At 45.0% G+C, this 27,817-nt stretch overlaps 8 protein-coding genes across 8 annotated transcripts; 2 read left to right on the forward strand and 6 right to left on the reverse strand.

The window, feature by feature from the left end:
- Nucleotides 1-1,146: 1,146 nt before the first annotated feature.
- ARG8 (acetylornithine aminotransferase) lies at nucleotides 1,147-2,653 on the reverse strand (the record flags this gene model as incomplete). The annotated part of the gene is made up of 2 exons (XM_023593264.2): nucleotides 1,147-2,466; nucleotides 2,516-2,653. The coding sequence occupies 2 exons, from the start codon at nucleotides 2,651-2,653 to the stop codon at nucleotides 1,147-1,149; spliced, it is 1,458 nt and encodes a 485-aa protein (XP_023459488.1).
- A 915-nt stretch (nucleotides 2,654-3,568) lies between these two features.
- RHO25_000656 (uncharacterized protein) lies at nucleotides 3,569-5,350 on the forward strand (the record flags this gene model as incomplete). The annotated part of the gene is made up of 5 exons (XM_023593265.1): nucleotides 3,569-3,756; nucleotides 3,814-4,603; nucleotides 4,676-4,740; nucleotides 4,797-4,887; nucleotides 4,943-5,350. The coding sequence occupies 5 exons, from the start codon at nucleotides 3,569-3,571 to the stop codon at nucleotides 5,348-5,350; spliced, it is 1,542 nt and encodes a 513-aa protein (XP_023459487.1).
- Nucleotides 5,351-5,814: 464 nt separating this feature from the next.
- RHO25_000657 (uncharacterized protein) lies at nucleotides 5,815-6,843 on the reverse strand (the record flags this gene model as incomplete). The annotated part of the gene is made up of 3 exons (XM_023593266.2): nucleotides 5,815-6,479; nucleotides 6,538-6,750; nucleotides 6,804-6,843. 3 exons carry the CDS (start codon nucleotides 6,841-6,843, stop codon nucleotides 5,815-5,817), a joined length of 918 nt encoding a protein of 305 aa, XP_023459480.1.
- An 879-nt stretch (nucleotides 6,844-7,722) lies between these two features.
- On the forward strand, nucleotides 7,723-12,251 carry RHO25_000658 (uncharacterized protein; the record flags this gene model as incomplete). The annotated part of the gene is made up of 8 exons (XM_065602042.1): nucleotides 7,723-7,782; nucleotides 7,850-7,905; nucleotides 8,456-8,478; nucleotides 8,547-9,593; nucleotides 9,645-9,777; nucleotides 9,851-10,343; nucleotides 10,403-11,227; nucleotides 11,286-12,251. 8 exons carry the CDS (start codon nucleotides 7,723-7,725, stop codon nucleotides 12,249-12,251), a joined length of 3,603 nt encoding a protein of 1,200 aa, XP_065458114.1.
- A 405-nt stretch (nucleotides 12,252-12,656) lies between these two features.
- On the reverse strand, nucleotides 12,657-13,397 carry RHO25_000659 (uncharacterized protein; the record flags this gene model as incomplete). Its single annotated transcript, XM_023593268.2, has 1 exon — nucleotides 12,657-13,397. One exon carries the CDS (start codon nucleotides 13,395-13,397, stop codon nucleotides 12,657-12,659), a length of 741 nt encoding a protein of 246 aa, XP_023458380.1.
- A 470-nt stretch (nucleotides 13,398-13,867) lies between these two features.
- RHO25_000660 (uncharacterized protein) lies at nucleotides 13,868-14,647 on the reverse strand (the record flags this gene model as incomplete). The annotated part of the gene is made up of 1 exon (XM_023593269.2): nucleotides 13,868-14,647. The coding sequence occupies one exon, from the start codon at nucleotides 14,645-14,647 to the stop codon at nucleotides 13,868-13,870; it is 780 nt and encodes a 259-aa protein (XP_023458381.1).
- Nucleotides 14,648-15,269: 622 nt separating this feature from the next.
- RHO25_000661 (uncharacterized protein) lies at nucleotides 15,270-16,004 on the reverse strand (the record flags this gene model as incomplete). Its single annotated transcript, XM_023593270.2, has 1 exon — nucleotides 15,270-16,004. The coding sequence occupies one exon, from the start codon at nucleotides 16,002-16,004 to the stop codon at nucleotides 15,270-15,272; it is 735 nt and encodes a 244-aa protein (XP_023458378.2).
- Nucleotides 16,005-16,476: 472 nt separating this feature from the next.
- On the reverse strand, nucleotides 16,477-17,058 carry RHO25_000662 (uncharacterized protein; the record flags this gene model as incomplete). Its single annotated transcript, XM_023593271.1, has 1 exon — nucleotides 16,477-17,058. The coding sequence occupies one exon, from the start codon at nucleotides 17,056-17,058 to the stop codon at nucleotides 16,477-16,479; it is 582 nt and encodes a 193-aa protein (XP_023458379.1).
- Nucleotides 17,059-27,817: the final 10,759 nt, after the last annotated feature.

A 27,817-nucleotide genomic window follows, 5' to 3' on the forward strand; every position in this document is an offset into this window, starting at 1 on the left:
GACGTTGTATTCGTTTATCACCGACCGCAAGCGAGAAATGGATAAGAAAGAAGGATTAAGAGACGGCAAGGGGAAAAAGCAAGGCGGAGAGTGGGCATGCGACAGCGCGTGGAATGTCAGTTGATGGGCTTGATCAGTTCACTGCTAAGGGCAGCGGCCAAGACCAGAGCTTACTCTTGGGGTGGCTCAGCATTAAACACGAACTGGTTTCATCTGTGATCTGCTCGCGGCGATTCGCGCCTTCCGCGGTGGCGTTTTGCGATTGTACCTGGTTGGGTGGTTGTCCGAACTGAACGAGTTTCGCCGCGCGGACTTTCGACGTCGCTGGGGATGATATGCTTGCATCGATCGTGTGCTCTGTTGCCCAAACGATTGTGTGAGATCCTGCGAGCTTTCAACGACTACGCCTCGGACGCCGCAGCTCTTCTAATTCGGGCGCTTGCTTTGTTTTAGTTCCGTTGGGGAGCCAATGGCGCAACAGTGAATGGGAGTACCAAGAGACGTTTGAGGCTTGGAGTCTGGGCGATGACGAAGTCGACCGGCCGGGAGAACTTTTCGGCGAAGAAGACGGGGTGTTTCACAGGCGATTCGTGCCAGGCCTAGAATCTATACAATACACTACAGACCGCTGGTTACAATCAACTCGCGCTCGAATGAGCACGTTCGATTCCATGATGACAGTCGACGCGGCACCACGACCCTCATCGCACTCGAACTGCGTGGAAAGGACAGACATCTTCCTGATGACGTTTCCGGCGCATAACAAAACACCGAGCGTGTGACATCCATACCGGTCCTAGCGCTGATGAATATGCTCATGCGCTTGGTATCGCGCAATGAGCATACTCTGCTTATGCCGCATGCTGTGATGATGGATCAACGGCGGATCTGAGGATCGCGTGTGCCGCGGAAGGCTTCTCCAGGTAGTGACTTGCGGCGCCAATATGAGTTGCGGCTCAGGTCCATGAGGAGCGGCCACATGTCTGAGGCAGCTGGCTGATTTCCGCAGACTGATTGTGACGTGCGATCTTGCAGAAAATCTGACTTCGAGGCGAAGTGCTTGTGTAACCTCGGCGCCGGTCAAGAATCGATCCCAGCCATGGCAGATGCTTGGATTATATCTTCGATATTCCCAGTAGGACCTGCTCACCTGGATGCGCGCATCTCTTGCTGACCATCAGTGCCGGGAATGTGACCTGGTTCACGGAAGACGGCGTTCATGGCGCTCTCGAGAATCTCCATGCCCTCGTCGATCTCGGCATCAGAGATGATTAAAGGAGGGACGAAACGTAAGGTATTTGTACCACATGTAATCACAAGCAGGCCTCTTTCCCGAGCAGCTGTGATCACAGGTGTTGGGTCAGCACTCAGTTGAAGACCCAGGATCAGACCCCGGCCTCTGACCTCCTGCACGACATCCGGGAAAGCTTCGTGAATGCGCACAAAGTGCTGTCGGAATCGCGCCTCCCTCTTCAGAACATCTTTCTGTAGTTCCGGGTCGGAGAGTCGTGTGACAATGTTGTGTGCTAGGCGACATCCGAGCGGGTTTCCACCGTATGTTGTGCCATGGTCTCCTGTCACAATTTTGCTCGAAACATCTTCTGTGACCAGAGTGGCGCCAATGGGGAAGCCGTTACCAAGCGCCTTCGCGGTGGTGACAATATCGGGATGCGCCTCCTTCGGTAGTGCAGCGTGGGCCCAAAGCTTACCTGTTCGTGACAGGCCACATTGGATCTCATCATGGATCAGAACTGCGCCGACCTCTGTGCAGCGTTTGCGCAGAGCCAGAAGGAACTCTTGTGTAGCAACATTGACACCTCCCTCGCCTTGAATAGGTTCAATGATCACGCCACAAGTCTTCTCCGTCACAAGGTCATTGATGCCTGCAATGTCGTTGTATGTGCCGTACTTGAAGCCGGGAATCATTGGGGAGAACGGCTTCTGGTATTTTGGGTTGGGGGTGGCAGACAATGACCCCATTGTTCGCCCATGGAACGAGCCCTGGAAGCTCACCAACTCATACTTGCTGCCATCTGGCTGTACGCTCTTTCCGTACTTCCTCGCAAACTTGATCGCGGCTTCATTTGCTTCACTTCCCGAGTTGCACACAAAGACTCGCGCAGCGTCGAAGCCGCCACCCTCTCGTGTCTTCTCAACCAGCAATTGACTGAGTGCTCCGGTCCATGGGTTGTAGTACAGATTGGAGCTGTGCACCAATGTCTTAGACTGCTCATACAGAATCTTGCTCACCTGCGGGTCGCAGTGTCCCAAGGCATTGACAGCAATACCGGCAGTGAAGTCCAAGTACTGCCTGTTCTCAATGTCCCATATATAGCATCCTTCGCCCTTATGGAAGACTGGAGGGGGTCGGACATATGTGGGGACCATAAATGGCGCATGAGATTCGACGAGGCGGGCAGTCTGAGAATCGGCGGCTGGATCTGGTGTGCGGAGCGATGCCTCTCTCTGCTACGCTGTCAGTTACGCTCTTTCTTCGGAAAAGTGTGCTACAAACCTCAATGGCCTGCCTCTGCCCCGCTGGCAGAGTGGAAGGTGCTGTAGCAGCCGACGCATAGCATCTTCGCGGAACTCCAGTGGACGTTCGAGCACGCAACAGTGCACTGACGTGCTTGCTGCAGACCCGTGCTGCCATCGCGACTACTTCGGACGGGCAATGCCAACAGGCTGGGACGAGATCGGAAGTGTGAATGCAATGAGTGCAGAGTGATGACTGCGAATTTCTAAACGTTTAGCTTTCATCACAGGGCGTAGCGACTTCGGAGATGTCTACATCCAGGGTTCATGATCGACGCATGGGCTCACTGCATCACTCTTGCTTCTCTGGCAATCACACGTCCTCTCAAAGCGTCTTCAAAACGCGATCGCAAGGCGATGTTTGATGGTGTCCACCATGCAACCTGATTTCTCATCTTCTCGGCCGCATACCGTGAGGATGGTAGGTGCGAAACTCAGACTACCCGGCTCGACCATACAGCGAGCTGCCGAACGTGTCTGAAGACCCTACCAACATCCGATAACTTTGTAACAGCAGCTTCATGTTCTTCACACGGAATCGCTTCCATCCGCACCCGGCCATTGATAACATACTCCTTCCTCGCAGGTGATGATGTCCCCACCGCAGAGAAAATGCAGTCTTCACGGGAATCACCAATATGCAGAAGCACCAGATTTCACACCGCGACACGGGGAACATGACACCTAATGTTGATCAATTCTTCAGATCGCGCCAATGTATGCTCCGTATGCTCTTGATCGCATGCAGCAAGAGGTCTAAAGACACTCCACATTGTCTCTCATGATCCACTCGCTGTATGCGTTGGCGGAGATTAAACCAAAAATAAGAGGAGAATCTAGGTTCAAGCAACCTTGTATTTGCTTGTCACAACTGTCAAGCCCGAACTAGGATGGGAAAGTGTTTTCAAGCAGCGTCTTCCCTGTGGTCGGAGTGTCCGGACTGCAGTCCCTCTCCAGAAGGGGGACTGAGGTAGGATCCTTCTATATGAACAAGGCTATCGCATCTCTTTCGAGCCTCACAAGCATCGCCAATATGGCAGACCACAAGAAGGAAGAGATCTTTGAGTATGAGCGGAAACAGTCTGAACGCTCTGTTCCTGATTCGAATGATGATATCCTCAATCTTTTCACTGAAGAGGAGAAGAAGAAGCTCATGTGGCGCATCGATGTGCGACTATGCTTGACTCTGGGCTTGATGTATTGTGTCTCGCTGATGGATCGGTATTTACATATCTTACCGAAACATGACGAGCACAGAGCTAACGAGTGACAACACAGCACCAACTTGGGCATTGCTGTGGTAGGAGGCATGGGCGTTGATCTCAAGCTCATCAAATTTCGCTACTCCACGATCGTACTGGTGTTCTTCATCACCTACGTCTTGCTACAACCCCCAGCCACTGTCGTCCTCCGCAAAGTCGGGCCAAAGCTGTTCCTCCCCCTCATCACCCTGCTCTGGGGACTCACTATGATGACATTCGGCTTCGTGATACACTGGTGGCAGATGATTCCCCTCCGCATCATTCTTGGAGCTTTTGAGGCTGGCTTCTTTCCTGGATGCGCCTATTTATTGTCCTGCTGGTACCCACGCTACGAAGTCCACAAGCGCAATGCCGTGTTCTTCCTTATCGGCAACTTGTCTGCTGCCTTTTCTGGTATTTTAGGCTACGGTCTCCTACAAATGGATGGCCTCGGCGATCTTGGAGATAAATACGGTCAGCACTATGGACCGACCAAAAAGAACCCCCACCTACCATTCGGCATAAAACCTGGTATCGCGGGCTGGCGTTGGATCTTCATTATCCAAGGGCTGATTACTGTTCTCGTGGCGGCTGGGGGTGCATTCTTTATAAGTGACTTCCCGGAGAACGCGGCTAAGAGGTCTCGATTTATTGTACGACCCTTCTTGACTGAGAAAGAGGCCGCTTACATCGTTGCTCGGATTGAGAAGGACCGTGATGATGCGATTACTACGCCATTCAAGCTTTCGAGTTATCTTCGCCATGGTCTTGATATCAAGGTCTGGGGATTTGCGGTCCAGTTCATGCTGACTGCGACGGTTGGTTATGTGAATCTCCCTCTTACACACTTCTCTGCCTGATTCAGATCATGTCGAAGCCTATACTGACTCTGCTCGCAGGCCATCGCTTACTTCCTGCCCATCATCCTTCACGATTCCATGGGATTTGATCTCGCGATGTCGGAGTAAGTCGTTGGCTGTGCCTCAAGCGGCAGCAGAGACGAGTGCTAACAAATCCCAGATGCCTTATATCACCGCCGTACGTGCTTGCCGCCATCTGGATGTTTGGATGTGCCGTCGTCGGAGACAAGTACCACATTCGTGGCCCTCTCGTAAGTGGCATGGCGTATATACCCAGCACAAGAAAACTTACCATTTCTCCAACAGATTATCATGAACGCCATCATCGGTCTCATCGGCCTTCCCCTGCTCGGTTTCGCCAAAACTCCCGCCGTCCGCTACTTCGGCGTCTTCCTCGCCACCACCGGCCCACAAGCCAACATTCCCTGCATGATGAGCTTCCAAGCCAACAATATCCGCGGTCAATGGAAGCGGGCTTTCTCTTCTGCGACAATGGTCGGTGCCGGCGGAGTTGGTGGTATCATCGGATCAACCGTGTTCCGGTCCCAGGATGCCCCGAATTACAGACCGGGTATGTGGACGACAATTGGCTGTGGCATACTCACAATAATTATCACGGCGTGGTTGGATTGGAGATTTTGGAAGGCGAATAAGAGGGCTGATAGGGGAGAGGAAATTATTGAGGGCTTGGAGGGGTTCAGGTATACGCTGTGAGGGGGATGTACCAGGGGTAAGCAGTGTTCTGTGTAGACTGTAATGATGTTGACGGCCTTGTTTGATATCTCTGCTTCTAGGGCGGCTTCCGAGCTCACAAAGGTCCAAACGGACCACGAGTAGTGTTTGCAATGGGACCGAGAGCAGTAACTACTTGGAGTAATGACTCCAAGCATCTCATAAGCTCAGAGCCATTATTTGTGCTGCTGGAACTTTTACGATCTTTCCTCGTGCGAGTAGAGCGCGTCTCGGTCATCGCTTTCGAGTGGCATCGCCTCAAGATCTTGACGTTTTTACTATTCTGTTGCTCCTCGAGCAGCTGGAACCCTTCCGGAACCGGACTCTCGTCCCGTTTGCCCACGATCTTCGCCCTCCACTTACTCCACACACTCTTTAGCGTAGCTTAAATTTACTTTTGAACATATAAACGATCCGCTCAATATCTCCTCCAGCACCCTATCTCTTCAGATGATCCCAGGAATCATGGCGAACCTCTTCTTCTGGTACTTGGCTCCCAATTCTTTCCTGTATCTCCTCTCCTTCTTCTTCGCCCACGCGCCCATTGTTGCGATGGCCACAGCAGAGAATACGACTGTCGTCCACGATCTTGTGATAACGCACATACTCGCCCACGCCAGCGCCTCAAACATGTAGTTCGGACATGTCACCCAATTAAAGCCCAGACCTTTGGGGACACCCCGCTCTGTACCACCTGGAGATCGGAGATTGCGGAGCACAAGATGCGTGTTGAGATTGCCTAGCTCGCCAATGACGTATCCTGCAAGAGCCGGATAGTCGATCAAAGGATTTAGCTCTCCTGCTGTGGGGTGAGTGGGAGAGTAGATGAAGTAGGCGATCAAGACTCCAGCGAGGATCCAGTAGTGGGCGGAGTTTTTGAAGATGTTGAGGGCGGGCATGGTGGCATTGCTGAAGCGGTGCACCACGAAGGTTTCGATTTCGCGTTTGAGGAAGTGGAGGGAGATGAGGGCTACGGAGAGAGTCTGAAGGGACGAAGGTTCGGATGGTGCGCTGGAGTAGATCTGAGGGCGGAGGAAGTAGAATATGGGATGTATGAGGAGGGGCCCGAGGTATTCGATGATGAAGACGGTGCGCCATGCAATTTGGAGGCCTGTGAAGGGGGTCGTCAGCATCGTTTGGTGTTATTTCTGCAGGATGAGGGGCATTACCCAAATCTTTGACCTGCACGACACTGCCATCTTTCAGGCCAAAGCTGTCGACGGTCTTGCCCTTCTCATTGGGCACAAAGGTACCATCTTCCTTGGTGATGCGAAGACGATTGATGTCGAACTTGGCTTCGGCCGCGATGCGGTGATACAAGTCACTCGTGCTGCCCTGCACGTAGATGCTCGTTTCCTTGGGCAGCTTGGGAATTCGCTTGCCTGTGGGACCGGTGAGTTGGATGAATGCCTCGGCATGGATGTGGTAAGTGTACCTCTGGGCTTGACCTGCAGCGTCACCGGTTTGGAAGCCATGTTGGGCAAGTGGTGAAGATGTCGTCAGTGGGCGAAGTTGCAGAATTGATGGACGGAGCTGAGGCTGGCATTGGCCTCGCGCACATGCGTGCCGGCCTCGTCTCGGGCCGCGGTCCTCTGCCTCTGCCACCCGAATCAATATGAGAGTCTCGACACATCAATATGGCCATACTTTGCATTGCTCTTCACGTGTTCCCCTACAGATCAATGCCTCTGCTTCCATCGCGTTCACTTGCCCCTCTTGCCTCGCTTCAAGCATGCCACTGCTTGTCCTGTCCGGTATACTGCGTCGAGCTCGCGCCGTTGCTTCTCGGCCGAGCTGGTCCAGACCGCGTGCGAGGCAACGTAACGACGCCTGATGCAGTTCGCACATGTGCACGTCTGCAGGGAGCTAGCAGGTGGAGCTGGCGTAGGCAGAGAAGCCGTCGTATCCTTCACACACTCCCACTTGTCCTCTCTCACCGGCTCCTTCAGCCAGCCTTGGCGAAGCTGCGAACGCCTGTGGAAGCATCTTCATCGTCATTGTTGACGAAGGATCAGCTGAAGTCGCACAGCGCGCAAATCACCGCTCGTGCTGCGGATGTTCGTTCCACGCCGCCGACATTGACCCCACCGCTCGCCCATCGGTGAGAGCGAGAAGGCTGAAGCTCTCGCGACGCCATGAGTCCACAGCTTCAGGGCCACGAGGTGGCTTGCATGCTCTAAGGTGCTAGTGCCTGGCCTCGACCAAACAACGCGCACGTTTTACCAACGCGAGTGCACACGGCTTCTGCGCCCTCTCCCTTCCATCGACCCTTTAGGAGGATGCACCAGGGTGCGGACGGAGCGTCGGTAAGACCGCCTCAGCCTCAGCTAGAGCTCAAAAAGTCAAAATAGCATATGCAGGTCGAGATGCTCCTTCTACAAAACTGTCGCCTGCCCGAGTCGCTGGCTCGCTCGGTCTGCTCTTCCTGCTCACTGGTTGTTGCTCTTGTGTCATCGCATTGTACCATTACCTTCCCTTTAGCGTGCCAGTATATCGTTCCTGCCATTGACGTTTGATAGCAACGTCATCACAAATAGGTGAGTTGCCCGTCTTCTCTTATTTCTCTTCTGGACGCTCCTGCCGGCCACCGGACGAAAGACAGAAGCAGGAGCTATGCTTGGCCATGGAAGCAAGTACGGAATGATGCTCGTGTCGAAACACGCAGAGTCGTTGATAAGCATCCGGTCTCGTGTACCTACAACACCTAAAGATGAACGATGGTCTGAGCACCTTGGAACGGGATCCGCAGATCATGCGGCAGCCTTTCAAATCGCGCGGCTATCAGTACAAGCAGATGCAGCTTCTTGGAACGACCGAACGCGAAACTACCAATGCTACGCAGCATCAGAGCTCGCAGAGCCAAGCAATGCATCCAGACCCAGGAACGAATTCAGTAAAGGCACGGAAAAGTGGACGACGGACCAGGAGGAAGGAACAGCTCCTATGGAAGCCATTGCCGCCTTTGAGGGACATTGACAGCGAGATCGATCGCATTGACAGACCTGCACTGGTTTTCGGAGCTACCTTGTACCATCTGCTTTTTATGTTTCGATCACATGAAAGATTGCCTTGCTAACTAAATCTCAGTCCCGAGATGGGTCACGACGCAGGTATGACAGACGAAGTTCGATCTCAACTACTACGCCTAAGAACGATCGATTGACGAATATGCAAACAGAAACCAATGGCGTCAACCACACGCCAGAGCCAGAAATGTCGACGCTTGACAAGGCACGCACGAGTGTGTGGCAATCATTACAACAAATGAAGACACTTTTGAATGCAGTGAAAGCACCTCTACCAACACACACAGGAGATGGCTCGTACCTGCCGCAGCCAGAGAAGGACAGCTTATGGAAAGACGTGGCCGAGATCTTTCGCGACATTCCAAGGCAAGATGTCAACGATCTAGAGGGCTTGTTCAAGATTATCAAATCTGCCAAGTTCGGTCAGCCCCTAAATGACAAGGAGTATCTGATGGAAAGCATGATTGCCGTGGCCACAAAAATGCCTGACAGCTTCCTGCAAAAGAAGATCACAGAGACGATGGTCACAACCTTGTGGGACGACCTTGAACACCCGCCCAAGACACTTTTGAGCGACGAGTTTCTCTTCCGTCAGCCAGATGGGAGCAACAACAGCTACTTATACCCAGACATTGGAAAGGCCGGCATGCCCTACGCTCGTACTGTGGCGCCCAAAGTCAAACAAGGCGGCGTCTTGCCAGATCCTGCTATCCTATTCGACTCGCTCATGGCCCGCCCAGAAGGCAAGCATGAACAGCACCCAAACAAAATATCCTCGATGCTCTTCTACTTGGCTTCGATCATCATTCACGACATTTTCCGCACAGATCACGATGATTACAACAAATCCAGCACATCGTCGTACCTCGACCTGGCTCCATTGTATGGGTCCAATTGGGAAGAGCAAAAGCGTATGCGAACGTTCAAGGATGGCAAGATCAAGCCCGACTGCTTTTCCGAGACACGACTCTTGACTTTCCCACCTGGTGTCGGAGCAATACTGATCTGCTTCAATCGATACCATAACTACGTTGTGGAGCAGCTCGCCGCCATTAACGAAGACGGAAGGTTCAGCGTCGACCCGAAAAAGCCTACAATTTCCCGCTACGGCGAGGACAAGCTCGACAAGCGTGACGACGACCTCTTCCAGACGGCTCGTCTCATTACCTGTGGTCTGTACATTAACATCATCCTCATCGGTAAGCCAGGAAATCATGACATTGAAAACGACTACTGACAAAAGACAACAGACTATGTTAGGACTATCCTGAATTTGAATCGAACCGACGACAACTGGCAACTCGATCCGCGCATTAATATCCCTGACGGCCCACCAGTTGCCACTGGTAATCAATGTGCAGCAGATTTCAACCTTGTTTACAGGTAAACACACTTTCAGCCCTGCCAAAGCCACCACATGTGAGACAGTGACTATTGCTTACACCTATCGCTCCAGATGGCACTCTTCTGTCTCTCGTCGAGATGACCTGTGGACACAGCAATTGTTCCGGGAAATGTTTCCAGGAGTACCACCTGCAGATGCAGCAAAGCCACAGCATATGTACAAGTTCTTGGGCAAGCTGAAGGAAATCCAGGAGACGACAGAATCCAAGATGCCCAACGAGCGTGACTTCCCAGCGCTGAAGGAGGAGAAGATGGAGCGCATCAAAGCTGGTCCTTTCGCAGGAAGGTACGACGATGATGACATCGCCAATCTGTTGACCAGTAGTATTGAGGACTGCGCCAATGCCATGGGTCCAAGACAAGTCCCTACCGTCATGAAGGCAGTCGAAATTCTCGGCATCCAACAGGCCAGAACGTGGAGATGTGCCACCTTGAATGAGATGCGAAAGCATTTTGATCTGAAGCCGCATGAGACTTTTGAGTCCATCACAGAGAACGTGGAGGTACAGAATGCCTTGAAGCATCTCTACGATACTCCAGACCAGGTAAGCAGAACTTCACGTGCCATCGCTGCATGAACAAAAGCTAACCACTCGTGATATAGGTGGAACTCTACCCTGGTCTCGTGGTCGAAGACGCGAAAGATCCCAAAATGCCTGGCTCTGGTCTCTGCCCATCGTACACGACATCTCGCGGTGTGTTATCCGATGCTGTTGCTCTCGTCCGCGGCGACAGATTCTACACAAGCTCGTATACGCCTGCACTGCTCACCAATTGGGGATATCAAGAAGCTTCGTCAGATCTTACGATCGACAATGGCTGTGTGTTCTACAAGCTCTTCCTTCGTGCGCTGCCAAACAGCTTCAATCCAGCTTCGACCTACGTACACTACCCTCTGACTGTTCCGGACGAGATGCACAACATACTGAAGGGACTCAACAAAGCTCACATTTACAACTTTGACAAGCCAAAGGAGAGTCATCACCCGACCGTGCTCTTCAGTGCCGCATCCGCAAAGCAAGTCACTGAGGATCCAGAAACATTCAAGGTGACTTGGGGTCCAGCAATGGAATTCCTGATGGGCCCACGAGCCAAGAACTTCATGCTCGCTGGCGATGGGCCCAAGAATACCCAGTCCAGAAATGTTATGGAGAAGGCCGTATATCAAGGTGGCTCATCACGCGCGATTCCAAAGGGCAACGAGAAGTGGCTGAAGGCCGTTCGTGACTTCTACGAGTACAAGACTACAGAACTGCTGAAGGAGAAATCGTACAAGCTGGGCGATACTAATTATGTTGATATCATCCGCGATGTGAGCAACATGGCTCATGTGCGTTTCGGATCTGAGCTCTTCAGCCTGCCTTTGAAGACCAAAGACTTTCCCAGAGGGATATTCACTGAGGCGCAGATGTACCTCATCATGGCTGCGGTAAGTTGCTGATCTTCAAAGCTGCACTATCAGAGGCGGGAAGCTGACTTCCGACCAGGTCTTCATTTGCGTCTTCTTCGACCTAGATCCACCGAAGTCGTTCCCTCTGCGCGTCAAGGCGCGCGAGGCCTGCCAACAACTCGGAGCGCTCATGAAGCTCCAAGTGGAGAGCATCAAGCGTACAGGCCGCATTGCTGAACTCCTCATCGATGCCATTAAACCCAACGACGGACCACTCGGCGACTACGGCGTCCACATGATCGCTCAGCTCATCAAAGCCAACCCGGACATGGATGTCGACGAACTCGTTTGGGGCAACATTATGGGCACTGTCGGAGGCATGATGCCAAATCAGGGCCAACTTTTCGGACAAGCTCTCGACTACTTCTTCACCGAAGGCCAGTCGCATTTGGCAGAAATCAACCGGCTCGCCAAGCTCGACACTCCCGAAGCCGACGATACCCTCATGCACTATCTGATGGAAGGTGCTCGCCTCTATGGTGAGACTGGCGCTTTCCGATACGCAACCAAGGATACCACCATCGTTGATGACACTGGTCTCGAGAACTTCCCAGGCTCCGACAAAGGCAAAGTCACGCACAACATCAAAAAGGGAGATGTCATCATGGTGAATTTCAAATCCGCCTCTCGCGATGCCCGAGCTTTCCCCAACCCTGACAAACTCGACCTCACGCGGGACCTGGACAGCTATCTCATCCTCGGTCACGGACCCCACCAATGTCTCGGTCTGCCCATGACGCGCGTAGCTCTCACGACAATGCTCAAAGTCATCGGGCGACTCGATAACCTCAAGCCTATGCCTGTGGCCGTTGGTAAGAAGAGTGAGCCGCACAGCGTGAAGAAGGTCATGAAGGAATTTGTGCCTGGGGACAGCAAGGTTTTGCCTGAGAGCTGGCATTATCATCTGTATTTGACAGAGGATTGGGATCAGTATTTCCCGTTCCCAACGAGTCTGAGGGTTGGATGGACGGGTCAGGTGAAAGATGTGCCCAGGAGGTGGTAGAGGGCGCTAGGGGGAAGAGCATGGGGAAAGGTTCATTGTGTGTATGATTTGAAATGTGACATACGGCAGAGCGGTTTTGAAAAGGGCATCAGTACTGAGGGAAAGGGAGTTTAGTGGGGTTTGAGCATTGTGTAGATGTGTACATGTCTGTTTTAGCGGAGTGTTCGGGCTAGCGCATATGACGATTTTCCATTTGATTCCGTGTTGCTACTCGTGCCTGTGGTTCCATCAAGTTTTCCAGAGTCTTAATGTAGTGCTCGCGGCGTCGACTGAGCCAGTCTCAGAGTCACATCTCGCTCTGTGCGCCCACGCTAGCGTGTCATTTCAGAGACACTGGACAATTCCAGTGGGCCGTGGCTCAGTGCCTATGCATTGCATTGGGTGTTCTGGTTCGTAGCCCTTTCTCTAATGCCACAATCCAGCAAGCCCAAGGCTGATCAATTGCTCGAAGCGCAGCGTGCCGACTGCAAGATACATTTCGACCCGGAATCCTGGTTCCAGATCCACGCGATATCCGGCAGAATCTGCTTCGTTGATCTCTCGAATGCGCCGCTCAGCAGCCTTGACCACACTGAGGGCCGAAAGATCTTCATTTCGGTAGTTCATCATGCGATATTTTGTTGGAGTGCCAACTTTGAAGGTCAGGTGTACGTCGCGCGGTGGAGGTTGGACGAGAAACATGTTCTCCCAGGAAGGTCGAATGGTGGTCGAGTCTGATGTGCGCCGGATGCTGGGTGAGAGGTTTGGCCAGCGACCGACTTGATAGCCGAGTAGGAGTGGGTTGTAGATGGCCACTTCGGGAGACTTGTCACTACCGAGACTGCAGATATTGTGGAAGAGGCTGGGGTGGTTGCCTCGTCGACCTGGGCGCTTGGTAATCAATTTGCTCCGGCAAGTTTCCACTGCGTTTAGGGAGAGCATTTGCTTGAGAGTGGCCGGCTGGAAGAACAACTTCTGCTGAAGAGGTTTCGAAGCGCAGATGACGGTGCGCCAGTGCCTGTCGACGCGCTGTGCGAGGAGGAGCGTCTTCATGTCCAGGTTGCACATGATCTTCTCAAAGAGCTCCGTAATGTGGAAGACCACCGGTCCATGGTTCGTGTGTTCTTCGGCTGTCGTATTAACAGCAGCAGCAGTGGCTGCGTCCATCTCGAATGAGTTCTGAGCTTATAAAGCGACACAAGGCGGACGAGGATGATCAAGTGCTGCACTGAAGGTTCCTTGTGGTGAGAGCTGAAATGAATTTATAGTCAAGACTCAAGTCATCGGGAGCCGAGTTATTGTTCCCATTCACCTACCCCATCTTGTGGAACGGCCCGCTCAGATCCATTCACTGATAGCTCATGATCATCAACTCCGCTCTTATGCAGACTTGTGGGACTGATCCTGAGGTTGTGTGTACATACTCTTCTGGGTTTCATGTTTTGTATGCGTATTTTTGCATAAGCCGCACCGCTCTCGCAAATATACGTTGAGTGGCCGTAATGGTCAGCTTCTGAGGCAGACCTTAGGCCATGTCAGCTGCTGTGTGTCTGTATCTTGTCCAGTCCCTCGCTCATGCCTCAGCAACCACCTCCAGACAATGCGGTGGCTCCACGAAAGCATTTGTCACCATGCAATCAAGTGTCCAGCTCGCCAACTTTGAACTCCTCGACATCTTCAGGAGACGCAGCGACGGCGCAAAGGCGCATAGTAGCATTTCGACCTGGCCCTCCAATCTCGCAGACGCATTCTGGATGGGTTGACTTGTACTTCTCCTGCAGGCACTGTTCTGCCAGACTGAGGACTTCGAGCAATGCGGCGTCGCCCTCAGCTAGAAAATTCCGGGCGCCAGCGTGGTACTGGCACGAGGAATATCTAGTGTCCACGAAGTACATCAGCTTCTTCGGCTGAGGAGGCTGCAAAATGAGCATTTTCTCCCAAGAGGGTCGAACAGTCGAGGTTGGTTCGCTGCGTATCTTGTGCTGAAGGACCGGATTATTTGATTTCGGCATGTTGAAGAGGATCGGGTTGTAGATGGCGAGTTGGAAGGGTTTCGAAGAGTGTGTCGTTCCGGTCATGAAGCACTTGCTCGAGAACTTGCAGATGTTATAGCGATTCTCTGGCTGAGTCGCTCGCCACCATTTGTCGTCTTCGGGATGCCAGATGATGGGGCCTAGCTCGATTGTATTGAGAGCAATGAGTTGCGCTCGAGTTGCTGGAAGGAAGAACAACTTCTGTTGAAGTGGCTTGGACGTTGAAATTATCGTGCTCCAGTGCTTATCAACGCGCTGGGCGAGGAGAAGAGTTCTCATGTCAACGTGGATCATGATCTGCTCGAACAGTTCGGTAACGTAGAAGACCTCTGAGCTGTGCGAATCTTCAGCAACTTTCGAGGCAGTCGGGCGTGTTGCGTCCATCTCGAATGAAGTGTGCGTCTTCGCAGAGAATTAGTGCCTTATGTGCAAAGGGTCCATAGTGTATTGACCGACCTGCCTTGCCGTATCTTGTTATGGAAATGATGTTGAAGGCTCGAATGCGGTACTCGAGGTCGGCTCCAAGTCTCGTGTGTTGGTGTGACAGAGTAAGAAATATAGTGCCAATGGGCCAACACATAGTGGAGGCACAGGTCAGTCTCTGTTCACCTGCCCCACTCAGGTCCATTCACCAATGCCGAGCAATCGACCGGCCTCTTGTAAAGATTATGGATGGGTGAATGGTATCGTACTATTTGTGCAGCACCTCAGGGTCCCAAGTACGCGGCAGAGGGCCTGTTTGGTGAATTCAGTGGTCTGTTGCCGATGACTATATTTGAATTCATTACACTGCTACCAGTGTCTCTGGAAATGACGTCTCTGAACAAATCGCAGCGTGTGACCTTACAATGCCAATCTGCGGCAACGTCAGAGGTAAATCACGCTCTGAGTGCCAACACGATTGTGAGCCCCAGCAGATGGTGCTTATCGCCTAGTCGTCCATGGCCAAGCATCCATGTCTCGATTTCATCAGGTACAGCTTCAGTGGTATTCAGCAGCCCGCCCTCTATGCCTCCAATTCACTGAGCCCAAGCCCGTCCGACTCAGCAATAGGCACATCGCTCCCCACAAGGTACATGTCTACCTTGCGATCTGGTGTCGCATATTCGTGCAAGCCCTCGAAATGCTTTGTGCCATACGCCTGTAGGAGATCTCGCTCGGCGGCAATAAGCACATTGGTTACCAGAACATCTCCAGCTAGCGTGGCCTCGTGGCGTGTTCGAGGGACTGAGGGATCGCTGTTCTCGAAAGCCAAGACGAGTTTTGGCTGCGGAGGTTGAGTAAGGAGCATTCTCTCCCAGGATGGTCTGATGGCGGAGACTCTGGCAAGGCGAATCTTGGGTTGCAGGACCGGCTGTCGCCAGATCTGGCGATCGAATAGGAGCGCGTTGTAAACGATGATTTTGTGGTCTGGTTGTTCCCTGTCCTCGGGATCGGCGAGCTTGTGGATGTTGAGGTACGACTTTCGTCGTAGGCCGAGGCCAGAAGCGTTTGTGGGTATGGTGGTTAGTCGACGCTCCACAGCATAAATGGTAGGCAGTTGTTCGCGAGTCGCAGGTCGAAAGAACATCTTCTGCTGAAGTGGTGTAGATGTGGAAATCATCCCGTGCCAGTGCTTGTCGACGCGCTGAGCAAGCAGTAGGGTTTTCGCATCTACCTGGCTCAAGATTTGCTCGAACAGTTCCGTGATAAGGAAGACTGCCGACGCAAATCTCGAGTGTCCTGTAGCCGGGGAAGCCATTGGAAGTGCTGACTCCATTCGACTTGAGACTGTTAGTGGAGTCGGGCGAAAGTATAGAAGTGATGCACAAGGTCCAATATATAGTCGAAACGCGAGTCCGAAGTGCAGGCCATGTTCTCATTCACCTGTCCAAGTGTCTCGGACTCCCCTTTGGTGTATTCACCATGGATCAGCCACTCCAAAGCCTCTTCCTTATTCTGCTATGGAGTCGTCGATGTCGAACGTCTGTGTTGGAACATGGGTATCCGTGTTATAGTTTCGCTGTTTGGTAGAACGCTGTCAGGTTGCGTGCATGCTCCATCCCGATTCCCTGCTCGCGCGATGGAGGCTCTCTCTGGGGAGGTGAGTAGTCCGCTAGCCTTGACCACGCTGACGGATACGTGCCCACGTTTGCTTCTGAATATTCTCATGCTTTGCTGCGATCAAACAGCATCTTGTCCTGACTCAGGCTTGTGAGCTGGGAAATGGGCGATCAGAGGTGCACTCCGTCCTCGCCATCATCGCCCATCTGAGCTTCCAATTGCCTTCTCAACTCTTCATCCGTCAATCGCCCGCTTGGAACTCTGGTCTCTGGCACAGCACTCTCATCCTGCTCTGCATGGCCGTTTGTCAACGTGCCATTCACTGCTTCGCCATTCTCTTTCTCCTCTGCCGCCTGTACATGGCCCGTCCAGCGCATCCCTCTGCCCTCGACCTCAGCTTTGCACAGCTCTATCCGCTCCTGCATTCTTGAAATAACGACGTCGTTCTCGCTGATAGCTTCCTTGCACACTTCGTCACCAGAATCTGCAAACTCGGCCATTTGAGCGTTGGAGTCGCGGAGGTGTTGCATGCTGTTCAGGAGCTCGGCAGCTTTGGCGTAGAGAGTGTCGACTGGTAAGTCTTTGATTGCGATGGCAAACATCTCTGGCGAGATGGGAGTGCTGGAGGAGGACATTGTGTCCCACGGAAGAAGGTTCTCGGTCTGTGAAGGTTCGGTGGTTGTTGACGCGCTGTCAGTGTTGCCTTCCGCTGCTGGGATGAGTTCGAGCCACGGAGGCAGCGGACGAGGCATGAGGGAATGTTGTTCGTGAGATGGAGCGTGGTCGAATTACGTCGACGCGCGACGTGGGGTTGCGCGACGGGGGCCGAAACCTTAGTGGTTGCCACTACGAATTTCGATTAAAACAAACACCTCTTATAGCACTCTACCACCTCTATTACGCCCTATAGCACTCGTAATACACTTATAGTATGCCTCGCTATACTATTAATTATAGTTAATAGTATAACTTTATTAAGGAATATATAGAGGTAGGTATATCTCGAGTTATAATTATTTCTAAGCTCGCTACTAAGAGTATTACGATGTTAATACGCACTCTTAGCCGTACTATATTAAGCTAGAACGTTCTTTATACTACTTAAAAGTCTAATTAGTATTTTAATAATAAATAGAAGCTATAACTATATATTATCTAGCTATATAACTTTATATATACTACTAATACTAAGGTAGTAGAGATTCTTAAACTAGAAGGATTCGTAATCGGTACCTATTACTATAGTATAATATATAAAGAGATAGGTTTATAGAAATATAAATATAATACTAAATAAAAAGAAAAAAAAGAAAGAATTATTAGATTATTATTAGTAGAACTATAGAGGTCTATAGTAGAGTCGTTTAGTAGGCAGAATCTATATATATATATAAAGATAAAGTATAATATTATCGGATAGTTTATAACCTCTATACTACTACTATAGTACTAAGTATACTACTAACGATTCTAGTAACTATATATATACTACTATATATAATCTTAACTCGGAGAGCTTTTATAAGTATACTAAACGTATTCGTAAATACTATAGAGCTATTATTATACCTAGACTATTATATAGATAGATAAAGTCTTTTATTCCTAAACCGGCTCCTATCTAGGTCTACGTAGAGCTATTTATATATCTTTATCTAGAGGGCGAAAAGTCTCGCGATATAAAAACCTATCTTCCGTTCGCTTTATATATCGCGCCCGTTATAGCGCCCTTAGGTATCGGGTTATCGTTATATAAGATCGCAGATTAGCGATCCTCGAGTACCTATTTCTCCTTAGATCTAGACTCTTCTCTCTCTCCTTTTCCTATCTCTCTCCTTTTCCCGTCTCTCTTCTTTTCCTATCTCTCTCTCTCGTCTCTACTCCGTCGTCGGCTCTACCTCTGCCTATATAAACTATTAGAGGCACTTAAGTACTATTAGGCGTTATACTACTAGTTTTATCCTCCTCGTAGTTAATAGTATAGTCTATATATTTATACTCTCTATTAATCGGATAAACTCGTTCCTACTCTATACCGTATTCGGGTACTAGAGTAGGATATGTTTCCTCGTTTATCGTCTTACTCCGTACTCGTATACCGAGCTATCGAACTCTAGGATATTCCTCGTATATAGGTATATATTAAGCCCGATATACTCTATTCGGAGTAGTATTACGGCCGTACTCTCGGGGCAGGAGAGCCCTTTATGTTTCCGGTATCGGTTATTATCTCCTCTCGTCTATATATACTATATAGAGGGCGCCTATAGGTCTATCTCCCGTCGTTAGGCTACTACGGTTCTCTAGCTTTCCTCCTACCGGAGGTATCGAGTATTATATCTACTCTAGGCTTCGTTAGGCTACGCTTTACTCTATATATCGCGGCCGAGTTAGATATTGCCTATTTAGAGGGGATCTTCTATATATTATCGGCAGTACGAGTTTCTAATCTTATAGTACTAACGCCGTATATATTTTGTTACTATTAGGTTTTCTATCTTCTAGATATATTAGGACGTCTTTTCGTATAGGTAGTCTTTAATTAGTAGGGTACCTATTTCGTAGCGTAGCGCGTCTACCGGTATAGTATAGTAGGCTCCGGCTATTCGGCGTAGGTTAACGTTCTAGGCGACTTCGAAGAGTTATACGTTCGCTCGCTATTATATCGCCTATACTAGTCCGCTATATATAAGTATAGTTCGTATAATTATATTATATATTTGTCTTATATAGAGTAGGTCGGCTCCCTATATAGACTACGAGAGTCCCTATAGTGCTTTAGTAGTCGCCCTTGCCTTTTATATAGTAGCCTCTATATTCGCCTTCTAGTTAAGCTTCGAGTCTACCTAGACTCCTAGGAAGCGTAGTAATTCTACTAGTTCGCCGTTAAACTCTACGATCGTAACCTTTGCTATTTTGTTCTATTTTCTCTTCCTTATAAAGTAGATTAGCTAGTATTTATTAGGAGCAAACTTAGCTCTATATCGCTCGGCCTAGATATAATACTTCTTATAGGCCCGTTCTAGCTTTTTATAGTTTCCTTCGGTCGTAGTACCGACTACTAGTATTCCTATATCGTCGACGAACTCTATTCTCGTCGTATCTCTACTCTCTAGTTATAGGAGGAGTTTAGACGCAAAAAATAGGAATAGGATTAGCGATAGAGTAGACCCCTATAGGATTCCTATTATTATCGCTTATTTGCTACTTATAGCGTTACCGAGTCGGAGGCTTATCGTACGGTCTATAAGGAATAACTTAACGAAGCTTATTAGCTATAGTAGGAAGTCTTTCTAGCGTAGGATATAGATAAGGCAGTCGTAGGAGACTTTATCGAAGGCGCCGGAGATATCTAGGTAGAGTATTAATACTACCTTCGGCTTCGAGTAGCTCTATACTATATAGATCTATTTAGTTATTAACTCTAGTATAGATAGAGTAGAGCGGTTTAGTTAGGCTCCTATCTATATTACTAGAAGTAGGTCTCTTTCTTCTACGATAGCTAATATATATCGAGCGATAATAGCTTTAAGGAGCTTTACTATTATATTAAGTAGGGCGATCGGTCGGTATAACTTAGCCTCTATATAGTCCGGTTTTTAGGGCTTTCGTAGGACTACTATAGTTAAGTCTTTCTATATTTCGGGGTAGAAGCCTAGTCTCGTATATATAGAGAAGATATTAGATAGAGCTAGGGCGAGCGTACTAGTATACGCTTTAAGGAGCTCGTTCGGAATTATATCCGAGCCGGGTGCCTTGTTTTTCGGGAGTCGCTTTATTGCCTTAAGTACGTCTTCTATTATAATCTCTTAGTCGATTAGAATTATTAGGGTTTAAACTAGCTAGATATCGCTTAGGTCTACGTTAACTAGTAGTAGGAAGAAGTATACTACTAGGGCTCTCGCTTTGCCCTTATCGCTATTTTATAGATAGCCGCTTTAGGATCGAATAGGAGGGAATTAGAGGAGAGCGGCCTATTTCGGTTATCTCGCCTATTTCGCTAGTTTCTATACTTTGCTATTATCGGCTATAATTTCTCGGACGGTCTCTCGCTATACTTATATTATATCGCGTCGAATTTGTCTTTTTTTTATATTCTCGGCTTTTCGGTATAGGACGTAGTCGAGAACGTCTCCGCTCTATCGCTATACCCGCTTTACCTAGTAGGTCTATTTCGTAAGGTAGCTGCATTCCGTAGTCTACTATATAGTAGTATATAGTAAGGGTTTTACGACTAGTACTTTTGCCCGGATTGCGAGCGTAATTGCGATAGTTAGGTCGATAGCTATCCGGTTAATATCCGTCGTAGAGTCTAGGCGTCGAGTAGTAACTTCGTCCGTAGTCGCTCTTATGCCTTCTCTAACTCCTTCCTAGTCGGCCTTCTTCTATTATAGGCGCAGCTTATATTAGGTATACTTATAAGATAGGAGGAGTTCGGTAGCTATAGGCCGGTAGTCGGAGCCGCAATCTAGTTCCTCTTCTACTTTATACTAGGCGAGGCTAAGGAATATATCTCTACTAACTTATAAGAGGTCTAGTATCTATCGGCTTCTCGGAGATTCCTAGGTAATAAGTCTCTTAGGTATAGCTAGTTATGCGTCGTTAGTTTCTATAATAGCTCTTAGCTTTAACGCTATCCGATATAGTCGAGAGTTGCCTTCTAACTAGTCCGGGTAGTATAGGTTAAAGTCTCCGACTATTATAAACTACTATTTGTCCTTAAGGAGTCTACTAATAGTCGGGAGCGTCCTCTCTTCGTAGCTCTCTATTAGTTACGGTAGATTATAGTAGTTAAGGACTACTATACTTTCGTAGTATATTTCGACTATAACTATAACGATATCGTCTTCTACTATTATAGCTTTCTATATCTAGAGGTCGATTTCTTTAGAGATATACGTATACGTTCTCGCGGTTCCCGATCTAGAGATAATATAATAGTACTCCGGTATTTAGGATATTAGTTTCGTAGATAGATTAATCTAAGGTTCTTAAATAGCAACTATATAGTATCTCTTTAGGTCGAGTACCTATAGGAAGAGGATTATTACCTTGTTTCTACTATAGTTTATATTATACTATAGGATAGTTAGGGTAGGTATATTATTTATTATCGTCTGCTATATTATCGTCTATTAGGTTCCTAGTCGATACTACGTATCGTAAGGCTTCGGGCGCGCTAGAGAGAGGGATACGTACGTCGAAAGTATAGTCGTCGCCTCCTATAAAGCTCGTAATTTTACTCTAGCTATAGTCCCTTACTATCCGTATAATATCTATATTCCTTAGCCTTTCTAGCTCTTGCCTAGCTAGTATTATATCTGTCGGAGACTCTGCCCTTAGGCGCTTATCTCCCGTATCGTATATAGGTACCGGTAGTAGTAGTAGGGGTAGTAGTAGGGCTATATTCTCTATTATTAGGCTTGTCTTTATCGTTATTCGGTCGAGGAGGTTATATAGCGTAGTATAGGCTCTCTATGCCTTCTCCTTCTATATCTATTTTACTCGGTATTCTAACTACTATACCGTATATTTCCCTCCGTAGTTAGTATACTTATTGCTACTAGCTATATATATACTTATCTCGTGTTTCTCTATATACTTCCTATACTCTACTTCTATCTTATAGTACTTCTCGATATAGCTCTATTATATATATTTCCTATATTACGTAGGTCTATACTTCGAGAAGTATAGTTCGACTATCTAGAAGTACTCCTCGTAGGTAATACTTTATAGGCAGATTTCCCTAGCCGTTTCGATATTATTTACTTCGATAACTACGCTCGTCGTCTTCCTACCTACTCTATAGGCTAGACCTTTTAGGAAGAATACTCGCTCGATAACTAAGCTAGAGTATAGTGTCCTATTACTTTAGACAAACTATACGATCGTATCGTTCGCGTTTATTTATATACTAGTTATCGGTACGTTATATACTAGTAGCTAGAAGCTGCCTTTCTCTATTCTTGCCGACTTTCTAAAACAAACTATTATCTACTTTTCGTCTCTTTCTAGTTCCTTTAGGCCGGCTTCGTTAGTAGCGAACACTCTTATCCTGTCGCGGGTTTTCTAGACCCCGACTACGTTGCCGCCCGCAGTTTTAATACTCTTAAGAATATCCGTATAGGACCTCTCCTTTAGAGCTTCGCGTTCCTTTCCTTCTAGTACTCGGATTGTCGTTACGTAACTAACCGTAGGTATATAGTGCGTATCCTATTCTCTTTCGGTAGTCGCGGGGAGGGTAGTCTTTAGGGCCGCTACGCGTATTATAGCGGCGAGTTTGCTTACCTCTTTAGTAAGCTAGTCGATTCGGTCGCTCTAAGTAGATCGGAGGAGGAGTAGAGACGCGACTTCGTACGCGTCGCGGAAGGCGGAGAGGATAGAGTCCTTAAGTAAGAAGGTTTCGGTCTCGAGGACCTATCTAGCTCTATTAAGTCTATCTATTAGATCTATTTATATTTAGTATATTAGTATAGTAGTTACTAGGTTTATAGGGCGCGTTGCGCCCTTCGGAGTAACCTTTAGCGTCGCCGGCGGAGGCCTTAGTTAACTGCCTATTCCTCCGCCGCTATTACTAGAAGCCCTCCCGTCTATCTTTTTAGTTTGCTAGCTATCGCTAGCGGTTGCGTCGTCTTTGCTGTTTATGTTTTTTTAGACTATTATATATAATCTTAATAGATATATACTATAAATTCGAGTATTAAAATATCTAGATCTATACTATAATTAATATCTATTTATACTATATTATATAGATTTATATCGGAATTACTAGCTATATAGCTATCTTAGTTCTCGCTTAATACGTCTATACTTTACGTACTACTCGAATAGTACTATAGATAGTTAAATCGGATCGTAGTATAGAGATAATTCTAGCTACTAATATCTATTATATAGTTTATAAAGTCTACTACGAATAGTTATAGAATCCGGACGATATACTAGTAGTATACCTAACTTTTAATAAGATATTTAAATATAGTACTAGTAAGATAAATTAGTATATTAAAGTATAGTAGAATTAATAGATACCTATACTAAATAACTAGTATATATACTTCTATAAATTAAACGATCTTAGCTACTTTAATAATAGATCCTTAGCTAATAAGATCGCGTTTCTAGCGATATATATATACTAATTATATAGTATAAGGTTTATAAGTTTATTAGTATTTAGAACTACTATACTATCTATAAATAAATAAATAGGCTATATTCTATTCTAAATATTCTATATAAGCTATTTTACTACTCTTAGCTTTATAATACTAGCTACTAAGAGCTACTACTATCTAAGAGTATATTAGATAGTATTAAGGAAGAATTAAAGGAATTTAGTATAACGACTTACTATTATAGTATTAACTACTTACTAATTTAATATATATAGACCTTAACGTCTATCTACTTAAAGATATACTAGACTAGTACTACTAGGTAATATAGCTATATAGCTTTAAGCTACTAGTTAATAGTAGTATAATTAACTCTAATAGTAAATGTTTTTACTACTTTACTTATATATAACTATATAGCTTAATTACTAATTATATAGCGTCTAATTAACTTCTAGTTCTAGCTAAGCTTAATAAGCCTCTTATAGCTTATAACTAGATACCTCTATAGTACGCTAAACGAGTATTTAGAGCGGCTAGTAATAAGCCGATTATTAATAATAATATAGAGCTAGTAGAGTTCGTAGAATACCTATAATTATATATCTCTAGAACTATAAACTATAATAGTTCTAGTATATAATATAGTATAAAAAGCTCTTCTTATTCTACTATAAATATAATAGTTCTATAGCGCTATACTAATATAATTCTACTCTTCGATAGTCTAGTAATTTCTTTATATCTAATAAGCTTCTAAGATACCTTAACTAGTAATACTAATACTATAACTAATACCTAGAATACCTTCTATACTATTAATTATTAAATTATATTCTCGTAGGTACTCGTCGGATAGATATAACGTAGTAGAAGTAGAGATAATAAGTAGGAACTAACCGAGTTAATTATATTAGTTAGTTATAGGTTATATCTTACTTCTAAGATAGGTATTAGCTAGGTTATATAACCTAGTATTATATAACCTATATTACCTAATCCTAATCTCTAAAGTATCTCTTAGAATATCTAACTAGACTATACTTTCTAATACTCCTACTTAGGCTAGATAGTCTTCTACCTATATTTCTATATTTAAATCTATCTCTAATTCTAAAGTCTAGAGTTTAATCTATAGTTAGAGTAGAGATCCTTTTACTTTTCTCTATATAAGCTAGAGTTATCTTATAAACTCCTAAAACTATAGCCTATTCTTTAGTTTAGTTAGGCTATTAGTAACTATTTCTTTTATTAGAATATATTCTACTATAACCTTCCTCTACTACTAGAGATATCTAATATAGTTATATATAATATTAATATATTTAGATCTCTTATAGATATATATATTCTTAATAAGAGTTAAAGCTATCTAATTATCTTCTATAATTTATACTAGCTTTAGTTCTTTTACTATATTAGAATATACTTTTATAGTTAGTTAGAATAAGTATTCTCCTATTAACTCTATATAGTCTATCTCTCTTAAGAGTACTACTAGGAACTAAGATTACTTTATATATATACTTATAGCTATATACTTAGCTTCTATTATTAATATTATAATAGACTTTTACTTCCTACTTATTTAAGAAACTAGAGCTCTATAAAGAAAGAAGATACTCCTAAGAATTAAGACTCTATCTACTTTATCTATTATATAGTTAGAGTCTAAATATTCTATTAGGCTTCCTCTATTTCTTCTAAATATTAGTTCTAAGTCTTAGAATAACTTTAAGTATCTTACTAGTTTCTTTAGAGCTTATATATACCTCTTAGTCGAGTCTAAGATATATAAGCTTAATCTTCTAAGAGAGAAAGTAATATCTAGTCTTATTATAACTATAGGCTATATCTAGATACTAGTTTAGCTTTAGTACTCTATCTTATTTTCTCTCTTATTATATAAGCCTATTAGTTTTAGGCTATTATAACTATCTATTAGTAAGAGAGTTAGGTTAGCTATCTCTTTAGTTATTCCTAGCTTTATAAGATTCTTCTAAGATAAAGTATTCTTAATTAAGCTTTAAAGTTCTAGCTTATTTATCTCTTATTAACTTTATTCTAAGGATTTTCTCTAGTTCTCTAAGATCTTTAATCTTAAATACTTTATCTAGCTATTTCTTAAACTAAAGTATATCTTCTAGCTTTAGTACTATAATTAGAATATTATCTATATAAGTTAGAATTAGAATATTCCTTTCCTAGTAAATAAGAAAGTATAGGTCTACTTCTAATTATATAAACCTAATCTATTTTAACTTTAAGATATAGAGTTTATTCTAGTCTCTTACTACTTACTTTAGTTTATATAAGCTTCTTAGGATTTATAGGACTATATTAGATAGAATCTTAACTCCTAGTAGTAGAATTATAAAGATTTCTTCTTAAAGTTTACTCTTAGTAAATATATTATTTATATCTACTTAGTAGAGTTCTAGATCCTACTTATAAACTATAGCTATAAATACTCTTAAAGTATTATACCTAACTATTAGTATAAAGGTCTCTTAGAAATTAACTCTAAACTTCTAAAAGAAACTTCTTATAACTAGTTTTACTTTAAACTTCTTAATAGCTCTACTAATTAATCTCTTTATATTAAATACTTACTTAGATATAATAAGGTTTACTCCTTTAGATAGAACTATCTCTATCTAGATATTATTACTTCTTAATATAGTTAGTTCCTTTTAGACTATATTCTTCTATATATATTTCTATTTAGAATCCTAAATTACTTTCTTATAGAACTTTAGAATAGATACCTCTTATCTCTATATAGAGACTTAAGAAGTAATTACTATAAATATAGACTTCTAAACTTCTAATAGAGCTTCCTAAATCTACTTCTATTCTTAGCTTTAGACTTAGCTAAGAAATACCTTATAATACTTAGTACTAGGCTTCTTCTTCTATCTATATTCTCTCTATTTCTTCTAAAGTACTTATCTTATTACTATACTATAAGCTTTTAGCTCTAGGCCTAGCTCTTTATTAAAGATAGATCTCCTTCTCTTTTAGCTATAAGTTTAGTTTTAGTTCTTCTTCTAATCTCTATTTCCTTATAGGTCCTACTATATAATATTTGATTCTTTTACTTTAGAATATAGTCTTCTACTAGTACTAGAACTAGCTTATTTATTAACTTCCTAGCTTAGCTTAAGTAGTTTAGTAGTTCTACTTTTCTTCTACTAGAGTTATAGTTCTCTAGAGTTTTCTTCTTCTAGATTCTCTATCCTCTAGTACTCCTTCTTATTCTTTAGTAGAGGTAGTAACTATATAAAGAGTATTTAGCTAGAACCTATAGGTTTAGTTACTATAGCTATAGATATAGTAGCTATAGAAAGTATAACTACTATTAGCTTCTTTAGAGGTCTACTAACTAGATTTCTAATAGGTATACTACTTACTTAATTAAGCTTAGGAATATTTAGCTCTATATCTCCTCCTTTCTTATACTTAAACTAAGTAGTAGTATTATAGGCTTTAATAGCCCTTATATTAGGCTCCTAGAAGAGCTATATTTTAGTAGTATTAGGAATATATCTAATAAATATAGTATCTTTACTTCTATTTATTAGTTTATTTAATCTTATCTCTACTAGCTAGGACTTAGAATCTATATAGACTACTACTTTATAACTCTAAACTCTAAAGTATAATACTAAGAGTTAAATATCTAAAAAGGCTTCCTTAGATAATACTTTAAATCTATTAATTTCTAGACTATTAGGAAGAGAATTTCTAATAACTATATAGGCTACTAAGATATAAGAGCTAGGAGTATATAGCTCGAGAGGTATAGCTTATTAGGTATTAAGGTATAACGGCTAGTACTACTTATACTTAGTATAGGATAAAAGTATATAGAACGTATATAAACGAAGAAGGTAAGAATTATTCTTAATATCTCTAGATAGAGAGTCTAGAGGCGCTTAATATATTACTATATTCTACTCTTATAATTATAATTCTTCTATCTTATCGAGAGTAGCGATCTATTAAGGCCTATTATACTTACGCGAAACGTATCTATCTAGCGGACTAATCGTAACGACGATATACTAAATAATAGATAGCTATTAGACTATATCGAAGAGATATTAGAATCCGGAATAGTATAAGCTAAAAAGAAATAGAATAAGAATATAAATAATACCGACGACGCTAGTAACGCGTATATAATACGTAGGCGCCTCTAAGCTAAAAATAATACGTTACGTAAATAGCTAGAGATTCGTACTCTTAAGGCTAAGAACGAATACTTACTAAGAGAAGTATAGATAATTAAATTACTAGTACGGCTAAGTATAATAGCGCTAGGCCTCGGATAGCTAATACTTTAGTAAGGCGGCGCGTCTATAAGTTATACGAGTAGCGTACG

Source organism: Cercospora beticola, chromosome 1, assembly GCF_033473495.1.
Source record: "Cercospora beticola chromosome 1, complete sequence".
In the NCBI taxonomy this organism is placed as follows: Eukaryota; Fungi; Ascomycota; class Dothideomycetes; order Mycosphaerellales; family Mycosphaerellaceae; genus Cercospora; species Cercospora beticola.